Raw genomic sequence first — 20609 nt, forward strand, 5'->3', positions numbered from 1 at the left:
TGGATCCCTGGCCCCAAAAAAGCATGTCAGATCTCAACAAGAGCAAGAGCCTTCTCAGTTCTGGTCCCCACCTGATGGAACAAACTCCCTGAAGAGATCAGGGCCCTGCCCGAACTCCCACAATTCCAGAGGGCCTGCAAAAGGGAGCTCCTTCATCAGGCATTTGCTTGAGGCAAACTGACCCGTAAAAATCTACTGGTACCCCCCTCAGAAACCCCTTCCAATGACAGAACAATCTAATCTACCCAAGGATTTCGCCAATGTTACTGTTCCTCTTAAAATATTCTGATTGACATGTTACATTATGATCATTATATTATTATATTTGTTACAATTTCTATGTAATTATCTTATGGTAATATAATTTAATATTTACATATCCCGTGGCCTTTCCCAACCATCTCACTGCTTCTTCCGTAGGCCTAACGCTTCTACGAAACCAAAACACTACCCATCCTGAACATAAGGCAACAATAACCCTCAGTTGAGAACTTAACTGTATGAAAATCCATATTCCTATGCAAACTGTATGGAATGGCGATATAAAAATCGAAATGGATGAACAAACAAACAAACTGTGGGCCAACCACAAAGAAAGCACATAAAGGACAGTTGCTGGTTTTGCACAATTGCAGACTCATTCCTGGAGATATTTAATTCTCACTAAGAGCTCCTGGTGGGACATACACTGGAGAGCCACCAGGGGCCAGGAGCAAGCAGACCAGCCAGTATCTAAATGAAAACAAATGATCCAGTATCCAAATGCCCCTGTATAAAACTATGGTGTGATCTCATTTGGACTACTGAGTACAGTTCTGGTCACACGACAAAAAAGATACTATAGCAAAAAAGTACAACTGGATTGATTAAGGGGGATTTGATTAATCCTATGAAGAATGGTGAGGGCTCTTGAGCTTGAAGAAATTACAACTGAGGGCTGACTCGGGAGAGGTTTACAAAATTGTTCAGGGGATGGAGAAGGTGGAGAAAGAAGTTTCTGCCCTTTTGCGCAATGCAGGAACTCCTGGGCACTCTTAATGAATTTCATGAGCAGTGAGTGGGCTTAGGACAGAGAAAAAGAAAGTCCTTCTTGACCCTTAACACCCTCAGGTAGCATACATATGCTATTCTCATTCAGGCCTTACATCTGTGCTCTTAAAAATTCCCCAGAAGTGTGTAAAGTGGCCTTTCCTATTGTCTGTTGTGAGCCTACTGCCCATTGGCTTCTTTGGATGTGCCTGAGCTATAGTTTTTTGGGAGACGGAAAAACAGTTCTCTTTGCCAGCTCCCTCCATCCCATGCATCATTTGATAAGCCTCTCTCATGTGCCCCTTTTGTTGCCTCAGACTCTCCAACCTTTCCTCAAAGAGAAGGTATTCCAGCCCCCCAAGTGTGAATGAAGTTAGCCTCAGGGGCAGAAATGTTTTCAATCAAGCTTTGTTGTTGGTGTTGTTGTTGTTGCTATGTGCGAAGCCGTGTCCGACCCATCGCGACCCCATGGACAATGATCCTCCAGGCCTTCCTGTCCTCTACCATTCCCTGGAGTCCATTTAAGTTTGCACAATCAAGCTTAGTTTCCTTTAAAAGATCCTTGCCAGGGTCTCTGTCACATCACCGCAGGCCCTAGCCCCACACCAGGGTCTGACCAGCCCTGAGGTAAAGGGAAAGGTAGTGCAATTCTATACCAGAGAATACTGCATCCAGTAGTGAAATCTAGTTCTGGATGACACATCAAGAAGGGTAGAATTGCCAGCTCTAGGCTGATTTTGGGGGAGGACTCTGGGGAGGGTAAGGCTAGGGGGAGGGAAAGGACCATATTGCTATAGATCAGTGGTTCTCAACCTTCCTAATGCCACAATCCTTTAATACAGTTCCTCGTGGTGACCCCCAACCATAAAATTATGCAAGTGTTCTTTCACAGAAATTAAACCGAAACTGACCAATGGTGTGAAGATCCAGTGATCATGATCTGTCCCTCTTAATAAAACAGTAAGAAGGTTTGGGGTGGGGTGAGTCCGGCATCAAAACTCCTGGATTGGCCCCTTGGCCCCGGACTGACAAGCGGAGGGGCCAATCACCAGGCCCTCACCAGGACAGACCAGAATTACATGGGAACTGAAATGACTTTTTTAACCTTGGCCTGGCAAATAAAAAAACAGTATAAAAAACCTTACTAACGTCGAGATTGCTGTGCACAATCTTCCTCTTAGGGTTGCCAGCTTCCATGTGAGGCTCTCTACCCCACCTCCCTCACGGGGAGTCTGCTATGGGGAGAGGAAGGGAAGATGATTGGAAAAAGCTTTGAGACACCTAAGGCCTGCTGGGTCACTGTGGCCCATTCCCAGTTCTCTCAGATCTCTCACAGCCCCACATCCCTCACAGGTTGACTATTGTGGGGAGACGAAGGGAAAAGATGTTTATAAACCACTTTGAGACTCCTTTTAGTAGTAAACAACAGGGTACAAAAATCCGTTCTTCTTCTAAGGAGCAAAGAAGCATATGGGCACATAACATTTTATCAACAGTGTAGAAGAAGGAACAGGGTGGACACCTGTGTACTGTGACTACCCCATGTGTATTAGGGCAGAGTGGCATTTCGGTGTCTGTGGCCTAATTCACACAAGAAGAGAAATGATGCAAAACTGGGAGGAATTGGTTGCCTTGTAATCTTCCCCTAAGAAGACATGGCTCTGGAAAGCTCATCTGTAACCACTATGCCAAAATTCCCAAACGTCAGTCCTCTCCCACACTCAACGAACATTCCACACCACAGGTTCTTGACACCCATGTCTCCACACCCATGCCCTAATTTGCCACCATGCTACCACAACCTCCCACACAACACACACATTCAACCCCATGCCCTTACAGACTGGACAACTCCTCCCCTTCCCCTTCCCACTGCCAAGCTTTAGCACCCATTGTATTCTTGGATACAATGGGCTTTGCCCCTAGTTGTATATAAATTGGTTATAAATTGTATATAAATTGGCAGGCACCTTCAGGAGGAGCAGCAATAATGGCACTCCTCCCCCCCTGCCTGTTGCGGCCCTTGTGAAAGGGTTGTTCAACCCCCCAAAGGGGTCCTGACCCCCAGGTTGAGAACCACTGCTATAGAGTCTACCTCCTATAGTGGTGAGGAGCAAAAGTCTCCCAAGATGTCCCCAGAGGGAGTTGAGATCTAGTGATCAGAATCTCCTTAGGATGGCTTTCTTGGAATGTGCTGCCTCAAGAGATCAGGCCTTGCAGGACCTTGGAGAGTTCTGCAGGGCTTGTGGATCAGAACCTACGGTTGAGGCCTACAGTAACATCTAGCCACTGACTACGCCACTTCTCAGCGAGGGCTATGTGAAGCGAAGCCAACTTCCCATAGAAGAACACTGTTAAAGGCAATATTAGCTGTGTGATTTTGAAATGTTTTAACTGTGTTTACCCCATTTTTAATTTTATTTTTGCATATTTTTAGAATGTATCTCAGTGACACCACAATCTGCCCTGAGACTTTTGGAGAAAGGGTGAACTGAGAGTCAAAACATAAATAAATAATAATAAAGTGACCATTTTCTCCAGAGGAAGTGATCTTTGTCACCTGAAGATCAGTTGTAATCCCTTGATATTCCCAGCCCCTGATTGGAGACCGGCAAACCTAAAGAAATGGAATGGTGCAGCTTTGACAGATGGACCCCATACAATCATTTGCCGACTTCATAGGTTGAACAGTACAAGAATAATATCCTATAGATAGAATATCAATGTAGATATGTAGGCAGCGTATTTAGAACTTTGTGATATTTTCAAATACTCTCCTCCAGGGTCCTGATTGCCTTAACTGGAGACTTTCTGCACCCTGCTTACTTGAAGAACAACAGTATGCTAGACTTCGGATTCAATAAATTGATTTCTTCTTTAAGCAGCTGGCACTGCCCTCCTCTTTGGCATGTTTAAACTCTGCCGACACTTTCTCTGTCCCACAACTCTGGGTGTATCCTTTCCTGAGGTCCAAAAGGACTCCTCAGAAGAGAGGGAAGCTGGGAAGACTGGCAGACATCTGCTACTGACATGATGCAGGATCCAGCCACAAATTTCTAAGCTCTGGTCAAAAGGGTCAAACTCTGAAACTCAGTGGAGAGTCCTTCCGAAAGACACTGAGACTGGGAAGGGCAGCCATGAGGGAACTCAGAACGATCCTAGAGTGTCAGGATGTGGTGCTGGAGAGAAAAAGGTCAGGAGCATTCCCGTGGTCACATTCCTCAGTACTCTGTACGGGTGTGAAAACTGAACAGAGAAGAAAGCTAACAACGAAAGAGGGGAAACAAACTCCACCCCAAATATTTCAGTTTTGTCAAGAGCAGGGGTAGTCAAACTGCGGCCCTCCAGATGTCCATGGACTACAATTCCCAGTAGCCCCCTGCCAGCGAACGCTGGCAGGGGGCTCCTGGGAATTGTAGTCCATGGACATCCGGAGGGCTGCAGTTTGACTACCCCTGGTCAAGAGGGTCAAGCTACAACCAATAATAATTCATTAGTGTGCACATTTGTAAAATTAAGAACTTTAGGAGTCTGAATACCCGTCTGTACAATTTACAAGCATTCCTGGTGGAAGAGTATGAACCACATGAAACCAGATACTCTTTGGCAGAGCAGACATTCAGAGATAATTATATATTCTTCACAACCAGATGTTGTTCTCTCCTATACTGTGTGGTTGGGCAAAGAATTTGTTCTATATAACAGGCTAGGGGTTCCTCCTCATGATGCATTCATTTACACAACTTTGAGCTGGTACAGAATAGCTCTCGATTTGTGTAACATCAACCAGGAGAAAGAGTTGAGTTGGAGAAGAGTTCTGTGGATACTGTGGACCACAAAAAAGACAAAGATGTGGATCTGAGGTGAAACCAAGGCTTCCTAGAAGCTTAAATGACCAAACTGAGGCTATTGTACTTTGGTTAATTATGAAAAAGCAAGAGCGTTCAAGAGTCAGCCTTCCCTTCCACTGACCACTCTTGTTGGCCTCTGAGATGCTGCTGGATACCAATGGAGCTTGTTGAATGCAGACTAACATGGCTGCCCTCCTGAAAATGCCTACTCCAGGTGGGAGAGAAAATGGCTGCTTTGGAGGATGGACCCAAGAGCATTTCACCCAGCCAAGGTTTCTCCCCAGGCTCCAGCCCTGAAATCTCCTGGTATTTCCCAGCTGGCCACTGAGCTACAGGATTTGTCCTTCTTTTAAAAACTGTGTTCATTTTCTAATTGTGTTACCTTGGTTTCAAAAAACAGCATAAAAGGTGAAGGGTTTCACTTGCTTTTGTGAAAGGTTTGATTTTATGGCATGGTCCAGCGGACCAGGAGATGTTGTTTACCTCCCAACTCACAAAGCCCACAATGGCTTTCATGAAAGTCCCTGACTCTGCTGAGGGCCTTTTCATTTCTAACAGCCAGTTGGACCTTTTGCTCCTGACAGCTGCTCTGGAAAGCCCCTGGACATTTGCATTTGCAGCCTGTAGGAGAACAAATGGATTGGGCCATTTTGTTATTCATTCAGAGTTAGGTCTAAATGTTTTCCACCAACCAATTCATCTTAATGGCCCGCTTGGACAGCTGTTGCAGTGAGAATTGCATTAAACCATTTGATGGTTACCCTTTGTGACAGGCCAGCCAATGTCAGAAGAGAGTGGATGTGGTTTACATTTGCAGGCAAAGGCACCATTCCTCACTGGAGCCAATATGCTTGGATGTCCCTTTTTTTCTGATTGGTCACCAGCTAGAGGCAACAGTCTGGCTACTAGAACTGACTGTCCCCTGTGCTGATTCAAATATAGAGGGTAGCCAGCTCTGGGGTGGGAAATAGCTAGACATTCTGGAGGCAGAGCCTGAGGATGCCAGGTTTGGAGAAGGGAGAGTCTTCAAGAAGGTATTATAATAACTCTAGTCCGTGTACTGATAGCTCTCACCTGGATTAGAGGGGGTACTTATTCAATTTGCAGATGATACTAAACTGGGAGGGGTAACAAACACAACCAAAGACAGAATCAGAATACAAGATGATCTTGATAGGCTCAAAAAGTGGGATAAATGGAATCAAATGAAATTCAATAGGGACAAATGTAAAGTTCTGCATTTAGGTAGGAAAAACCATTTAAACCAATATAGGATGGGGGAGACTTGTCTTGGCAGTAGCATGTGCATTTAGAGACCAAGACGTATGAGGAAGGTTTGAGGGATCTTGGTCTGTTTAGCCTGATCAGAATTAAACAACTTAATATGTTTATGTGACGTGTGAAGTCTACTTTTCTCTGCAGTCTGGCATTTCCACGGGCCCTTGGCACATCGATTCCACACACAGCAGTCTTCTAGCATCTCCATATGTTCAGGTGTACAGGTGGGTGCAAATCTGCATAGTTGCTTGGTGGTTTGGGTCTCAGGAATCTTTTGACAGGTAGGGCTTGTTTTCTGTAGTCCAACTACAAGATTCTAGTACTGGGGGGGAAAGCATACAACCTCCCCAACTGGGGTTGCCAACTCTGGGGGCATTTTGTTATTGTTGTTAGGTGTCCGACACATTACGACCCCATGGACAATGATCCTCCAGGCCTTCCTGTCCTCTACCATTCCCTGGAGTCCATTTGAGTTTGCACCGACTGCTTCAGTGACTCCATCCAGCCACCTCATTCTCTGTCGTCCCCTTCTTCTTTTGCCCTCAGTCACTCCCAGCATTAGGCTCTTCTCCAGGGAGTCCTTCCTTCTCATGAGGTGGCCAAAGTATTTGAGTTTCATCTTCAGGATCTGGCCTTCTAAGGAGCAGTCCGGGCTGTGGGGCATTTCCACATGCCATAAATGTAGCTTAATGCTTACCTAATAAAGACACTATATTCCAGCCGCTCCACATGACATTGCCCACATCACGCATCTGGGTAGCAAATCCACTCCATTATATCCTGTGGGACAGACCCTCCATTAAATATAATGGAGAGATGAGGGCACCCTCTTCGGTAGCACCTGGAAGTGGATCCCTTAGACCAATCATTTCAAAATTTGGAGAGGAGTCAGGGAAAAGTCTCCTGGAGCTACCCTGAAAGTTTGAAGACTGTACCTCAAACCCTCTTCCACCACCAAGCCCTGAGAAAGGCAGTAATGCTGAAATTCCCATTATAGTTATGGTGCCATTGACTTCCATGGGCGCTGAAGCCAAGGTGGCCAAATTGGGCCCTTTATGCACAAGCCTACTCGTGATCCCAGAAGGAGTGGTGTTCAAAAGCACTATGCATCTATGATTATATGCATAAGCATTGCAACAGAGAAGTATTATTTTTAAAAAGTTAGCGGGCATCGTGGGACCTTTAAATCATTGGAGAAAGGGGATTGGTTGCCTGGATTAATTGACAGGCAGAAATGCAATGCGTATGAGGTGTGTTGCTCTCTTCCGCATCTTCCAGCAGCAAGTGAGGGGCTTCAGAGGACCATAATGACATAGTCCAAGGATTATTACCATATTAGTCCATAGTCCAGGGGTGGCCAAACTGTGGGCCTCCAGATGTCCATGGACTATAATTCCCATGAGCTTTCCAAGCCTTCAATCACCCCAACCCCTATCCAAAAGTATTAGTTGCAATACTGTGGCATTTATTATTATTGTTTGCAAAATTTGTATCCCACCTTCCTGCCCTCATAAAAGCAACTAGGGTCAAAGCTGGATAGCCTTGACTTGGAAATGGCAGCTGGTACAGAATGGTGCAGTCTTCACTGGAACACCTTGGAGGGCCCACATCCAGCCAGTGCTGAGGCAGCTGCATTGGTTGCCAGTTGCAGCCCAGATCAAATTCAAGTTTTTGGTGTTAACTTTCAAGGCCATCCATGGTCTGAGCCCCACATATCTGAACAAGCACCTATCACCTTATGCCCCCCTCAGGGCTCTGTGCTCTGTGAGTGCTTATCAGCTGGTGGTCCCCAGCCCACCAGAGGTACACCTGGCCTTCACCAGGGCCAGGGCCTTTTTGGTCCTGGCCCTGGCCTGGTGGAATGAGCTGCTAGAAGAGCTGAGGGCGCTGCAGAAACTTTTTAGATTATGCAGGGTCTGCAAAATGGAGTTTTTCTCCTTTGGTTGCAGCTGGAGCAAGGAAGGTTGGGGCCCCTCCATAGGGGGCCCTCCATATTTAAGTACATCTACACAGATGGAGTCACTGAAGCAGTTGGTGCGAGTTTAATGGACTCCAGAGAATGGCAGAGGACAGGAAGGCCTGGAGGATCATTGTCCATGGGGTCACAATGTGTCAGACGCAACTTCACAAGTTGGGAGAATTTGCACCTATGGCAAAGTTGATGAGCATATTGCATAGAGAGTTGCTGGGAAAATTTCAGCAATGTTGGAAATGCTTTTTTGGAATATCAGGAGAAAGAATTACTTTTAGCGAAAGTATTATCAGAGACTTATAAGGTTGTTAATCTATGTGGGCAGAGGGAGTGTTGGCTAAACTGTAATCCTCTCATTTACTTATTTTTCTTTCCTTTTCACTTTCCCACATTTCGAAAACTGAACAAAAATATTAATTTTAAAAAAACATTGTTTTGGAAAGAAGGATCACTCAGGGAATGCCCAAAGAAGCAAAAAAATAAATCTTTGCCTATTAGCAAAAGAAGATAACCGAAGGAGACAGATGAATCTCCCCAGGAAGAGAAATTCAGGACTTGGGCGCTATGACCAAGAAGCCCCTCTCCCAGGGTGCCACCCACCTAATCTCAGAAGTTGGGGGCACCCAAAGCAAGGCTTGTAGTGGTCAGGCAGGTTGCTCAACAGTCCCCATAGCATCACAAGCACCATGAGAGAGAGCAAAATCTTAGAGGAGGGGACATCATGTTTGACCCAGTGAACTCACCTTGTTAAGACGTTCCAAGGTTGTTTTCAGCATTTCCTGATACTCACACTCATTTCTATACCTACAAAGAAGTGAGAGAAAAGACAAACTATAAATTAGAAGAGACAGCAACTCAGTTTTCCATTACTGTTCTGTGGGACTTTGCTCAGCACAATAAACTTCTGCTAGCACAGAAAGCTCCACAAGAGGAATCTGATTAACCATCAGATGAAGATTAGGAAGTCCTGGGTTCAAATTCCCACTTTGCCATGGAAGCTCTCTATGATATTGTGTCATTTGCTCTCTCTTGGCCTAAACTTGATGGAGGAATAAAATGGAAGAGGAGAGAATGTTGTTGGAAGTTGCTTTCAGTCTCCAATGGGGAGAAAAGCAGGCAGTGTATGTGTTAAATGCAGACTTATGGGGAAAAGAGTGAAGAGTGGTTTGGCCATTGCCTTCCTCTGCAGAGCCTGCCTTCGTGGTCTCCCATCAAGTACTGATTCTTCATAGTTTCTGACAGCTAACAAGGTTGGGCTATTCCACATCCCCAAGCATGGTATAAATAAATAATTAATTAAGAAGAGTTGGTTCTTATATGCCACTTTTCTTTACCCAAAGGAGTCTCAAACCAGTATATAAGAACCAACTCTTCTTCTTGGTTGAAGAAGAGTTGGTTCTTATATACTGCTTTTCTCTACCTGAGTCTCAAAGCGGCTTACAGTCGCCTTCCCTTTCCTCTCCCCACAACAGACACCCTGTGAGGTGGGTGAGGCTGAGAGAGCTCTGATCTTACTGCTTGGTCAGAACAGCTTTCTCAGTGCTGTGGTGAGCTCAGGGCCACCCAGCTGGCTGCATGTGGGGGAGCATGGAATCAAACCCGATGCACCAGATTAGAAGTCCACACTCCTAACCACTATACCAAGCTGGCTCTCAAAATCTCTCAAAGTCCCATCTCTTTCGGGAAAGCCTCTTGCGGGGGCAGAATGAAATTTTAGGGGATTACACATTCAAAATGGAGCAGAAATAAATTTAGAAAACAACATGGCTGCCACAAGAGGTGAAGCCAACCACAGAATGTCAGAGAGAGAGGTTGTGTGCAATTCTCGCAGCGACAGAACATGAGGGACCTTGTCCTAAAAGAAGCATTAGGGTTTCCTACGAATCATAAGGGTTATGGGCAATCTTTCAAGTGGCTACTGAGGATACTGAGAATTTGACCCCTCACATCAAACTGACTATGTTCAAAATTGTCTATTAGGCATTAGCCAATCATCTGTGTACAAAGATGCTTATGATTGCAAGGACTGGCGGCCATTAGCATCCCTACGGACCCCTTAGGATAAGATTTTATTAAAAGACTAGAAATAGAGCCCGCTGTAACTAAAATAGCGGGTGCTAGGGAGGGCACGGGATTGTGGCGGCGCAGCAGGGAGGGCTCAGAGGGCGGGCGGGGCACGGGCGGCGATTTGGCGGGAGCAGTTGCGGCCTACCTGAGGTGGGTCCGTGCGGGGGAAGACGGCACGGGCTGTAAGGAGGCGTCATGGGAGGCCAGGAGGCAGGCAGCGGGCTCGGCGGACGTGCTCCGGGGTTTGCAGCTGAGGTTCGGGCGGCATGTGGGCGGGTTGGGCGTCTAACGCGGTGGAGGGCCGGTTGGTGGCGGGCTTCCTCTCGCGGGGGGGCGTGCAGAGGCGGGGCGGGAGCAGGAGCGTGGTGGCGTGGTGGCATGCCATTAACCAATTATTTAATCTGCTCCGCAGGAGCGGTTTAAAGATAAGATTTATTGATAACTGATTTAGATACGTTGTGACTGATCTAGTTGTCTGCTTGGCTTCTGAGTGAAAGACCTACACAGCATGGCCTCATGGTCATTGTAACTCTGCTCAGGTTGGCAGCTGGCTCCAACCTCTCAGTAGTTAGTTGTTGAGTCCCTCTCTCTTACCTGGGCCTGGAGCTGTAGCAAGTTAACCTTTTTGAAGTTAATCCATTTACAATAAGTTAAATGTACCTCCTCCAATTGTTACCCACCCTCAGCCAACCAGGAAGGACAGGCAAAAAAAATAATTATGATTATGAATACGAATACCAATATGCATGTAAGGTGTGTGTCTAATTTTGCAAGTAAAATGTCTTTCTCTTGTTACCAGCGGACCAGATCATCCTTGGAATTTGAACAGCATTTTCCCTTTGCTAGGAAACATGGAGGATCAGGGCATACCGCATAAAGCTTCTGTCTTCAAAGCCAAATGATTTTCTTTTATATTTAACCCAACAGTACCAGAAGGGAGGGAAAGTAATAGAATTAAATTGGGCTGTATAAGAATGCACATGCACAAAAAGCCAATTGTTCTGTGTGACATGGTTAGGAAGGAATGCCATTAAGCCAATAGTCAAACTGCCACAAGCAGTTCCGTGGACTGATTGCTGAGCAATTCACTCCCGGTTCCCATTCAGCGACAAGGACGTGAGCCGGACATGAATGCATATTGAACGTATTCACGATGAAGACAAACAATGGTTTGGATCCTGTGATGTGCAAGCAGACACCTGAATGGACTTTGTGCCATTCTGTTTGCACAAGATCTTGAGCCACAACTAGCACTTCCCTCCCTTTATATTATGGGAGCACCCAGAAATGGGTGAGGTGAGATCTTGGAAAGGGGAAATGCAAGTGAGGATCCAGGATACTTGACTTAGCGCAGGAAGTTCCTGCTGTCTTTGTTCTGTGCATCTGCTTGTGCAAGAGCTCGAACATAAGTGGAAATTTTGCATTGGATCAAATCCAATTGGCTAGACATCCTCTTTTTCAGCATCTGTCTAGTAGCTAAGAAAAGACTTAAATAGAGAAGATATTTTTCTCAGCTGCTCTAAGCAGTAAGTTTCTTAAGGTCATCTGCATTCACATCAGTGGCCATGGTGGTTGCAGATGGTCAGCTGGGTGAGAATCATAGAAGCATAGAGTTGGAAGGGATCTCCAGGGTTATCTAGTCCAACACCCTGCAGAATGCAGTAAATTCATGCCAGCCGCCAAAAAACAAAACAAACAAAACCAGTCTGGCCTGGAAGAAATTTGCTTCCTGATCAGCATTTCTCTGAGCACTCAAGAAAGGGCCACAAGAGCCAAGCACTGCCACAATCCGTCCTGCCCACCCTCTTGTAATCCACCTAAGCTCACAGAATCAGTGTTTCTGGAGGATGGCTATCTAGCTTCTGCTTAAAAACTTCCAAAGGAGGAGAACCCACCACCTCCTGAGGAAGCCTGTTGCACTGAGGAATCACTCTCACTGCCAGGATACATTTGCTTCCTGTTACCTGATATACTTTGGAGTTTTGCATGCCAATGACATGACTTCCACCTTTTGCATTTCCTCTCTCTCTCTCTCTCTCTCTCTCTCTCTCTCTCTCTCTCTCTCTTTCTTTCTTTCTTTCTTTCTTTCATGTGTGTGAAAGGGAGTGTGTGTGTGTGGGTTTCATGCTAACTCCGGAGTGGTGGCAACATACCCCAAAGCGGGCCAGCTACCAGGACCCAGATCACTAACTCCCCTCCAATGCCCCCTTTCCGCCATCTGCTCTCTTGCAATCACTCAGCTGCCAGGACTCGCAGCTGCAGGCAGCGAGGATACATGTAGGTGGTAGAAGGAGCCATAGGCAGGCAAAGAGCACATGGGATGGACAGGGGTTGAGCTGATGGTTGACAGAGAAGGAAGGAGCTGTGGGCACCTTCTGTCCAGAACTACCCCAAACTGCCCTGAATGCATTTGAGTAATCTGCTTTATTTGTTTCAGTCGAGTTGATTTCAACCAATTCCTAACCACTGTCTTGTTGTAGGGAGGAATCCTTCTTCCTCTCCTCACTCTTTTCATGTGGAATCGTAAAATCTGTAGTTTGTCTAGGCGTACTTAACACTGGGTCACGTTATTAATATCACATTGGAAATGATGTCATCACGCCAGGAACTTCTGGGCAACACTCTGGTATCTGGGTAAAAACATTGTTGTAGAAGCTGGTCTTACTAGCATTTTCACCAGAGCATTACCTGAAAGGTATTGCCGTGATGATATTACTTCCTCTATGATGCAATAGAGGACTTTTTCCTCCTCCTGGCAAGTCCCCCCAATGCATTCAGGATAGTCCTAAAAGCCTCACTTTCTATGCATTCACATCTTGAGCCAATTGAGGAAGATGGTTTTGAACCACCCCAAGCCTGCTTGCAGGGAGGAGTTGTTAATAAATCATCAAATTATAAATAAATGCACATATGGAGTAAATATACATGGTATACCTCATCCCATTACTGTCACAATGCATGGCTTATTAACTGTCTCAGAAAGCTGCACAACAAGACGTATTGACCTGACTCCTGAAATGCTTGACTCTTCATTGACCACTAATGTCAGATTCAAACTCAGAAGCCACAAAAAGCTAGAATAAATTAAAACGAGTGGATTGTCTAATTATTGCTAGGAAAACCTGTGATATCAGAATCCAAGTAACACCCTTCACCTTGCTTAGATGTTGAACTAACTCCTCAACACAGAGTGGGCTTCACAACCCTATCAGAGATACGCAACTCTGAAGACCTCCTCCCCACCATGACAAACCAATATTTATTTATTTATTGCATTTCTATGCTGCCTTCCCCAGGGTTCAGGGTGGTTTCCATTACAATATGGGCATACTGCTTTGAGACTTTTGCTGTGTGGCACATGCATGCTTCAAGAGGACTACACTGGAATTACAGGACCAAAATTATGTACTCCACTTTTAGTACATGAAATATTTTTGAGGTCACAAAGTTGACAGTAGTTGGTGATGAAAACCCATACTGAGTAGAAATGCAAGTGACCTGATGTGAGTGGCCTTGGCTAGCTGGACCTCATTAGATCTCTGAAGCTGAGTCAGCCCTGGTGAATACTTGGATGGAAGACCACCAAGGAAGTTACACAGCGACAGGCAACAGCAAACCAGAATGTCTTTTGCCCTGATCGAGACCATTCAACCTAGTCTGGAAGCTAGGCAAGGTCATCCCCGGTTAGTAGGAGCCTGCCAACAAAGTATAGGGTCATGGCACAGAGGCAGGCAATGGCAAAAAAGCACCTGTGTATGTCTCTTGCCCTGATCTGGCTGTCCCAGGTTGGTTGATCTCTGTAGCTAAGCAGGATCAACTTTGGTGAGTATTTGGATGGGAGATCACCATGGAAGTCCAGGGTGGCCGCACAGAGGCAGGCAATGGCAAACCACCTTTGCTTGGCTCTTGCCTTGAATTGCCATAAATTGACCCCAATGATGGCACTTTCCACCAGCACCAGGCCTGTGAGTCACAATGAAGCAATGAGTCATAGAATCCTAGAGTTGGAAAGGGCCCAACAGGCCATCTAATCCCACCCCCTGCTCAGTAAAGGATCAGCCTCAAGAATCTGTCCAGCTGCTACTTAAAGGGGGACAGTTATGAGACTCGGATGCCAATAAAAATCTTTAGGGGCAGCTCTAGTCATCTTACTTGTTACGGAATTCATCCAGTGTACGCTGTGCATCTTTCTCTTCGCGTTCCAGCTTTGATCTGTCTGCAGCCAGTTCACGAACACGCTGGCGATTGAGATCAATTTGGGCCGCAAAAGCCTCTTCCAATCCGGCCAGCTCTTCCATGCGCTGGAAGGTCTCAAGCTGCTTGCGGAAAATGGCATTGCGCTGCTCAAGGACCCGGGCTCGATTGATGTAGTTGGCAAACCGTTCATTGAGCTCCTGTAGATTTTCCAGACCTTGCGCTTGAGCAAGACTGCCAAACTCGGGCGATTCTGGTAGCTCTTCATAAGCATCAGACCGTTCGTATTTCTCCTTGCGCACCTCACGCAGGTAGCTGCTTCTGTACATGGTGGTGAGGGGAGAATTGTGCGCCCCTTGGCCTCTGTCTTTCTCCGTTCAGGATGGAAATGAAATGTTCAGTGCATCTGGAATGGAAGACAATGCTCTCTGTTCTCCTGCCACACTTAAAGTGACTTTAATCTTCCCCAGATAGTCTGTAACCCTAAACCCCCAGCTCTTTACAGGAGAAACTAAATAAAATCCAATTGCCCCGCCTTCTCTCTCTCGGCCAGTTCTTTTTAAAAATCCTGTCAGCGTTTTCACTTTGTTTCTTTTCCCATCTGTGTCAATTGTGTGAGGCCCAGCTAAAAGCAAAAAGGAGACAGCCGTCCGGGTTTTTCCGGGTGGATTAGAATGCTAGATAGACACAGGAAACAAAAAACATGCAGGCTTTACGGGATGACTCCGAAGCATTCCACTGCCCTTTCATCCCTGCGGCCAGGGATTTTTGCATGAGCATGTCATATTTGGGACGTTGTTTCTAATGCATGAATGAAAAGCATTCCTCTTTTCTAATCATTACACATTTAAAGATTTCAGGTGAGTCCAAACCAGATTCAGTTGATTTTTTAGGAAACCTGCAGTCTGTCAGAGAGCTCAATTTCCCAATAAACCAAGCTTCTGTATTGAAAAGTTTCCTTATTAAGAAATGAAGACATCCGGTACAAATGCATAGAGAGAACTGAGGCTCTTGGCCCCAGGGCTGTGTATATAGGACAGAGGAACAGATCTTACCCCCCTCTTTTGGGAAAGTGACAAAATGCATTCCAAAGAAAGACGAAACGCTACAGATAACCTAACTACAAAGGGGAGACTACGAGTGGGGAGAGGGGAAGAAAAGGGGAGGTGGGGGAAAGCTAGTTGCAATAAACCAAGCAACAGGATGCAACCTTGAGGTGTCAGAAGCAGCCATCAAGGGAGCATCACAGGACAAGCATTATTCATGGCAGAAATTCCAGGGGGATTCTAACATCCCCCCCACCACCACCAAGAGGACCTCCCCCCTCCTCATCCACATGGCTACAGTGAGGGGGCCAGGTTTCACAGGTAAAGTGTCATGGAAGACACACGCTAGTGTTGTCACGCGAACACGGTCTGCCCCCACCCACTCCTTATCCCCCATGTGAAATTCCTTCCAGTCCACTAAGTATTGAAGCTTTCCACAATGCCATCTGGTCTGGTGGACCTCATAGTGAGTGTGCAAAGATAGGAATGGGGTCAGTGGGTGCAGGTGCCTGTGACATCAGGCTAGAATGAAACACAGGGTGAACATTTTTGTAAGTCTTAGGCAGACCATGTTCCACAGTAACTTCATTAATCACTTTTACAACTTTGAAGGGACCCATGAAGTGCGGGCTCAGTTATTGGGATGGCTGCTGGCAATAGAGGTGCTTGGTGGAGAGGTATGCCTCATCCCCCGCCTTCCAAGTGGGTGCTTGGCTACAGTGTTTACCTGTCTGACATTTGTAATCTATCTTGGTCAACTCTAACACTTGTACAATAGGCAGCCAAGTGTCTCAAATTTGGGCATCCCACATTTTCAACTCCAGAGGACTCTCCAGAGTTGGCGTCCATGTGGGAGCTGCCAGCAGGTCCATCCCATAGACCAGTGGTCCTCAACCCCCGGTCCTGAGACCAGTACCGGTCCGTAGATCAGTCAGTACCAAGCCACAGCTCCCCCTTGTTCTCCTCCGCAGCTGCTGCATCAGGGGCTGCCCTGCCACTCTGCTGCCGGCTCACCTTTGGTGCTCTCCAGCGGCCGCCATGGCTGGGGCTCCCCTCAGGGTGGGACTGCGCAGCTGTTGCTGGCAGCGCCCCCCAGAGGGCGGCGGGAAGTCAGGGGTGCCAGCAGAAAAGCAAGTGGAGCAGGGGCTCAGGCGGCAGCAGCGATGTCCCTCGGCAAAAGACTATTCCCCCCCCGGGCCTCAGTAAAATTGTCAGGCGTTGACCAGTCCCCGTTGATAAAAAGGTTGGGGACCACTGCCATAGACCACTTTAAAGGGGGAGACCCCAGTAGTAGCGTGGGCCCCATTATTGTGAGCACATTCAGACAAAGAGAGCAGGGAAACCCAGTCAGTTTACTGGTAATTTATAAAGCATCTCAGATACTGCTCCAGTACTTGATTAACCCTTTCAGTTTGCCCATTTGACTCAGGATGGTAGCCTGATATGAGGGCCTGCTCCATTCCCAAAAGCTTGAGGAGCTCCCTCCAGAATCTAGCAACAAATTGCAGCCCACAGTCCATCAAAAAATGTGTCGGCACGCTATCTTGTACACATGTTGCACAAACAGGGAAGCCAGTTTCAGAGCTGTGGGTATCGAGGTGCAAGGAATGAAGTGTGCTTGTTTGGAAAATGCATGCACCCCCACCCAAATCACAGTCTTCCCATGGCTGGGAGAGAGGTTGGTAATAAAGTCCATAGTGATCTCCCTCCATGGGTCACCAGGTGTCCTCATTCGCTACAGCAAACCCTTTGGTTTCCCCCCTAGATGTTTGGCCATTATACAGGTGGACATGGTTTCCACATCCAAATGCAACGAGGGCCACCAGTAATGACTCCAAACCAGTTGTAGGGTCTTTTCAAATTCAAAATGCCCTGCAGGCTTAGAATCTTAACACAGCCCGTGGCGCCACGGGCGGACTAAATAAAACAGTAAGACCTTGGGAGGCGGGATGTGTCGGGGATGAGGAAGGGTGCCGATTGGCCCCTTCCTCCGGACAGACTATTGGTCCCTCCAATTCCCCGCCGGAGCAACTGTGAGCCGCACACATCGCGGTTGCTCCTTTGCCGGCGGCCTGACACGTCGGGAGGCGCAAAGCACCTCCCGACGCATCAGGCCGCCGGCAAGGGAGCACCCGCCAGCCAGCACCCGCTTGCAGTTGCTCCTTTGCCGGCGACCTGACGCGTCGGGAGGTGCTTTGCTGGCCTCTGGCGCCAGCCAGAGGCTAGAGGCTGGATGCTGGATGCGGCGGCGAGGAAATGGCTGGCCCCACCAGAAGCCCGCGTGGCCGCCGCCTTTGCAAGCCGCCCTGGGCTTCTGGTAACCCCAGGACCACGGCTGCGCCGTTAAGGGACAGGAGCGTTGCGAAGCCAGTGAGTGGGCCTGGGGTTCTGTCTCGGCTTTGCAGGGAGGAGCACGGGGTCGCATTTGGGAGGGGCTCTGGGAGAGGGGGTGGGTGGGTGTGTGAGAGCGTGTCCCTCACCCTTCCCCCTTCTCCCCTTTCAAAGCCCATTTTTATAAATGGGCTTTGAAACTAGTCATAACATAACTTAGGCACTTCTCCACAAGCCACAGCTGGAAGTTAAAGTTGATCCCCCTTGCAAAACAGCCCCAGAGTTCTGGGAATTCACTATCCCCTCCCAAGTCCTTCTGCAGCCAGCCTCTTGGGATGGAGCCCAGGAATGATGCCTTGCTCCATGTCACTGCAGCTAGCCCTAAGTGAGAGGGGTGGAACACCACATACACTACTAGCTCCACCTTGCTTTCATGTTGGGAAAGTCACGAGAGAGCATCTGCCAGGAAGTTCAATTTACCCAGTAAATGTTTCAAAGTAAAAGAGAAGCGGGAGAAAAATTCTGCCCACCAGATCTGCTTAGCCATTAGTTTGCACGGTTGCCAGAGTGCCTGGAGTTTCTTATGGTCAGACCAGACTTCAAAAGGGGTTAAGGAGCCCTCTAGCCAGTGCCACCAGATAAACAAGGCTAATTTTATGGCAGCTGCCTCTTTTTCCCAAATGACCCAGTTCCATTCACTGAACATTTTTGAAATGTAAGCAAGTGGGCGTAAATGCACATCCTCCCCCTTCTGGAGGATCACAGAGCCCACTGTCACAGCAGTAGAATCTACTTCAGGGGTAGTCAAACTGCGGCCCTCCAGATGTCCATGGACTACAATTCCCAGGAGCCCTTGCCAGCATTCGCCAGCGAATGCTGGCAAGGGCTTCTGGGAATTGTAGTCCATGGACATCTGGAGGGCCGCAGTTGACTACCCCTGATCTACTTGCAAGATAAAGGGTTGGGACGGGTCTGCATGCTGTAGTACCGGCTCTGAGGTAAACAGTCTCTGGAGTTCATTGAATGCATGCTGGCATTCCCCTGTCCATTGTAAAGGGGTATCTGGACTATTCTCCTTAGCTTCCCCTCCTTTTGTCTTTAAAAGGTCCATGAGCGGGAACACAACATGGGCAAAATTCAATATGAACTTTCTGTAAAAATTTGCAAATCCTAAAAAACTTTCCAGCTGCTTTCAAGTATGGGGCACCTCCCAACTCAACAAGCCTTTCACTTTATTGGGATCCATATTTAACCCCCACAGTGATATCCAGTACCCCCAAAAGTCGAAGGCTCTCTTTATGGAATTCACATTTAGATAACTTAGCATACAGATGGTTTTTCTCTAGCCTCCCCAACACCTCCTGAACTAGGGCCACATGTTCTTCCATCATTTCAGAATGCAACAAAATCTAAAAAATCTAAAAAAAAAACAAGACTCCTTTATAAAACAAATCATGGAGGACTTCATTGATTAGGTTCATGAACACACCAGGTGTGCCTGATAACCCGAACAGCATCATGAGGTATTCAAATTGTCCTAGCAGGGTGTTGAAGGCTGTTAGATACTCATGTCCCTTTTTTATACATGCCCGATAATAAGCTTCCCATAGATCCAATATCATAAAAATTCTCCCCATACCCAACTGACTCAGCAAGTCTTTTATGAGGGGGAGAGGGTACGTGTTGGAAGTGGACACAGTATTCAGACCCCTATAGTCAGTACAAAATTTCAGTGAGCCATCTTTCTTTTTTACGAACAGGACATGTGAAAGGTTGCAGGGCAAATAAAACCCCTGGCCAGGTGCTTATCCAAAAATGCCCTCAACTCCATCATTTTTCTGGGGCTCATAGAATAGATTTTTGCCTTGGGTAACAACTTGAGTTCAAAGGCACAGTCAGTTTTGTGGTGGGGAGGTCTTTAGGTCCCCATATTCCTCAGGGAGTCCGGCATTTACCTCCTTCTCCATCCCAGCATGCTCACAGTGTTCCTTTGGTTGACTATGGGCAGCCCTACAGTGGTTCTGGCACCCTGGGTCATTGAAAGTGAGGACCCATGCCCTCCACCGTACACTTGGATCATGCTTTTACAACCAGTCTAGTCCCAACACAAACAGGATGCGATGACTGGTTGGATCCTTTCCCAGTTCTCCTCTATATCCAAATTCAGTGGAGCCGTGCAACCACCTTGGAAAATACTCCATCCATTTGGGCAAACCTTATGGGTCATTTCAGGGACTCCAGCCCTACCCCAAAGGCTTCTACCATCTCAGGGTTGATTAAAATTCTTGGGAACTCACAGTCCAGAACCCCCTATACAGTCCAGAACATCTACCCCAGTCTTTGGGTCAGAGAATCACTGAAATCAGCAGGAGGGGAATGGGACTTACTAATTGCCTATATCACGGACCTGTCAGCAGGAATGTCTTTTGACAGGTTGGCCCCGTTTCCCACCGGCTTATGAGGTGTTGCCTCGTCCGAGGAGTCATTGGTGGAGGAGCTCTCCAATAGCTCCATCAGCAGGGTTAGAAGAGCGCGGATGGTCTTAGTCGCTTTCACTGTTGGCAGGGGGGTCTTTTAGCTTTCAGCAGGGCTTTTGGTGCAGACAGCCCAGGTGCCGCTGCTTTCTTTTCCTTCCTGGTAGGGCATTCAGTGAAGAAGTGGCCATGCCCCCCACATCCGAGGCACATTTCTTTCTCATGGCATTTTGCCTTCTCTGCAGCATCGGTGGTCTTGGTTTTGGAGCAATGGCTTTCCAGGGAAAACTGGATTGCTTAGCCACCTTTTCTCTGGCTTCTCACCCATCCACCATCTCTAGGATTCACATCCATCCCTCTGTTTCCC

The 20609-nt window shown here is 47.2% G+C and overlaps 1 protein-coding gene across 1 annotated transcript in view; it reads right to left on the reverse strand.

The window, feature by feature from the left end:
- BFSP1 (beaded filament structural protein 1) overlaps positions 1 to 14997 on the reverse strand; it is a 37230-nt gene extending 22233 nt beyond the window's left edge. Inside the window, exons 1-2 of the mRNA XM_077316573.1 lie at positions 14350 to 14997; positions 8874 to 8934 (exon numbers count right to left, since the gene is read on the reverse strand). Coding sequence (XP_077172688.1) covers positions 8874 to 8934; positions 14350 to 14720 — 432 coding nt within the window. The 5' untranslated portion in view covers positions 14721 to 14997. The remainder of the gene's footprint in view (positions 1 to 8873; positions 8935 to 14349) is intronic.
- Positions 14998 to 20609: the final 5612 nt, after the last annotated feature.

This window comes from Paroedura picta, chromosome 1 (assembly GCF_049243985.1).
Source record: "Paroedura picta isolate Pp20150507F chromosome 1, Ppicta_v3.0, whole genome shotgun sequence".
Taxonomy (NCBI): Eukaryota; Metazoa; Chordata; class Lepidosauria; order Squamata; family Gekkonidae; genus Paroedura; species Paroedura picta.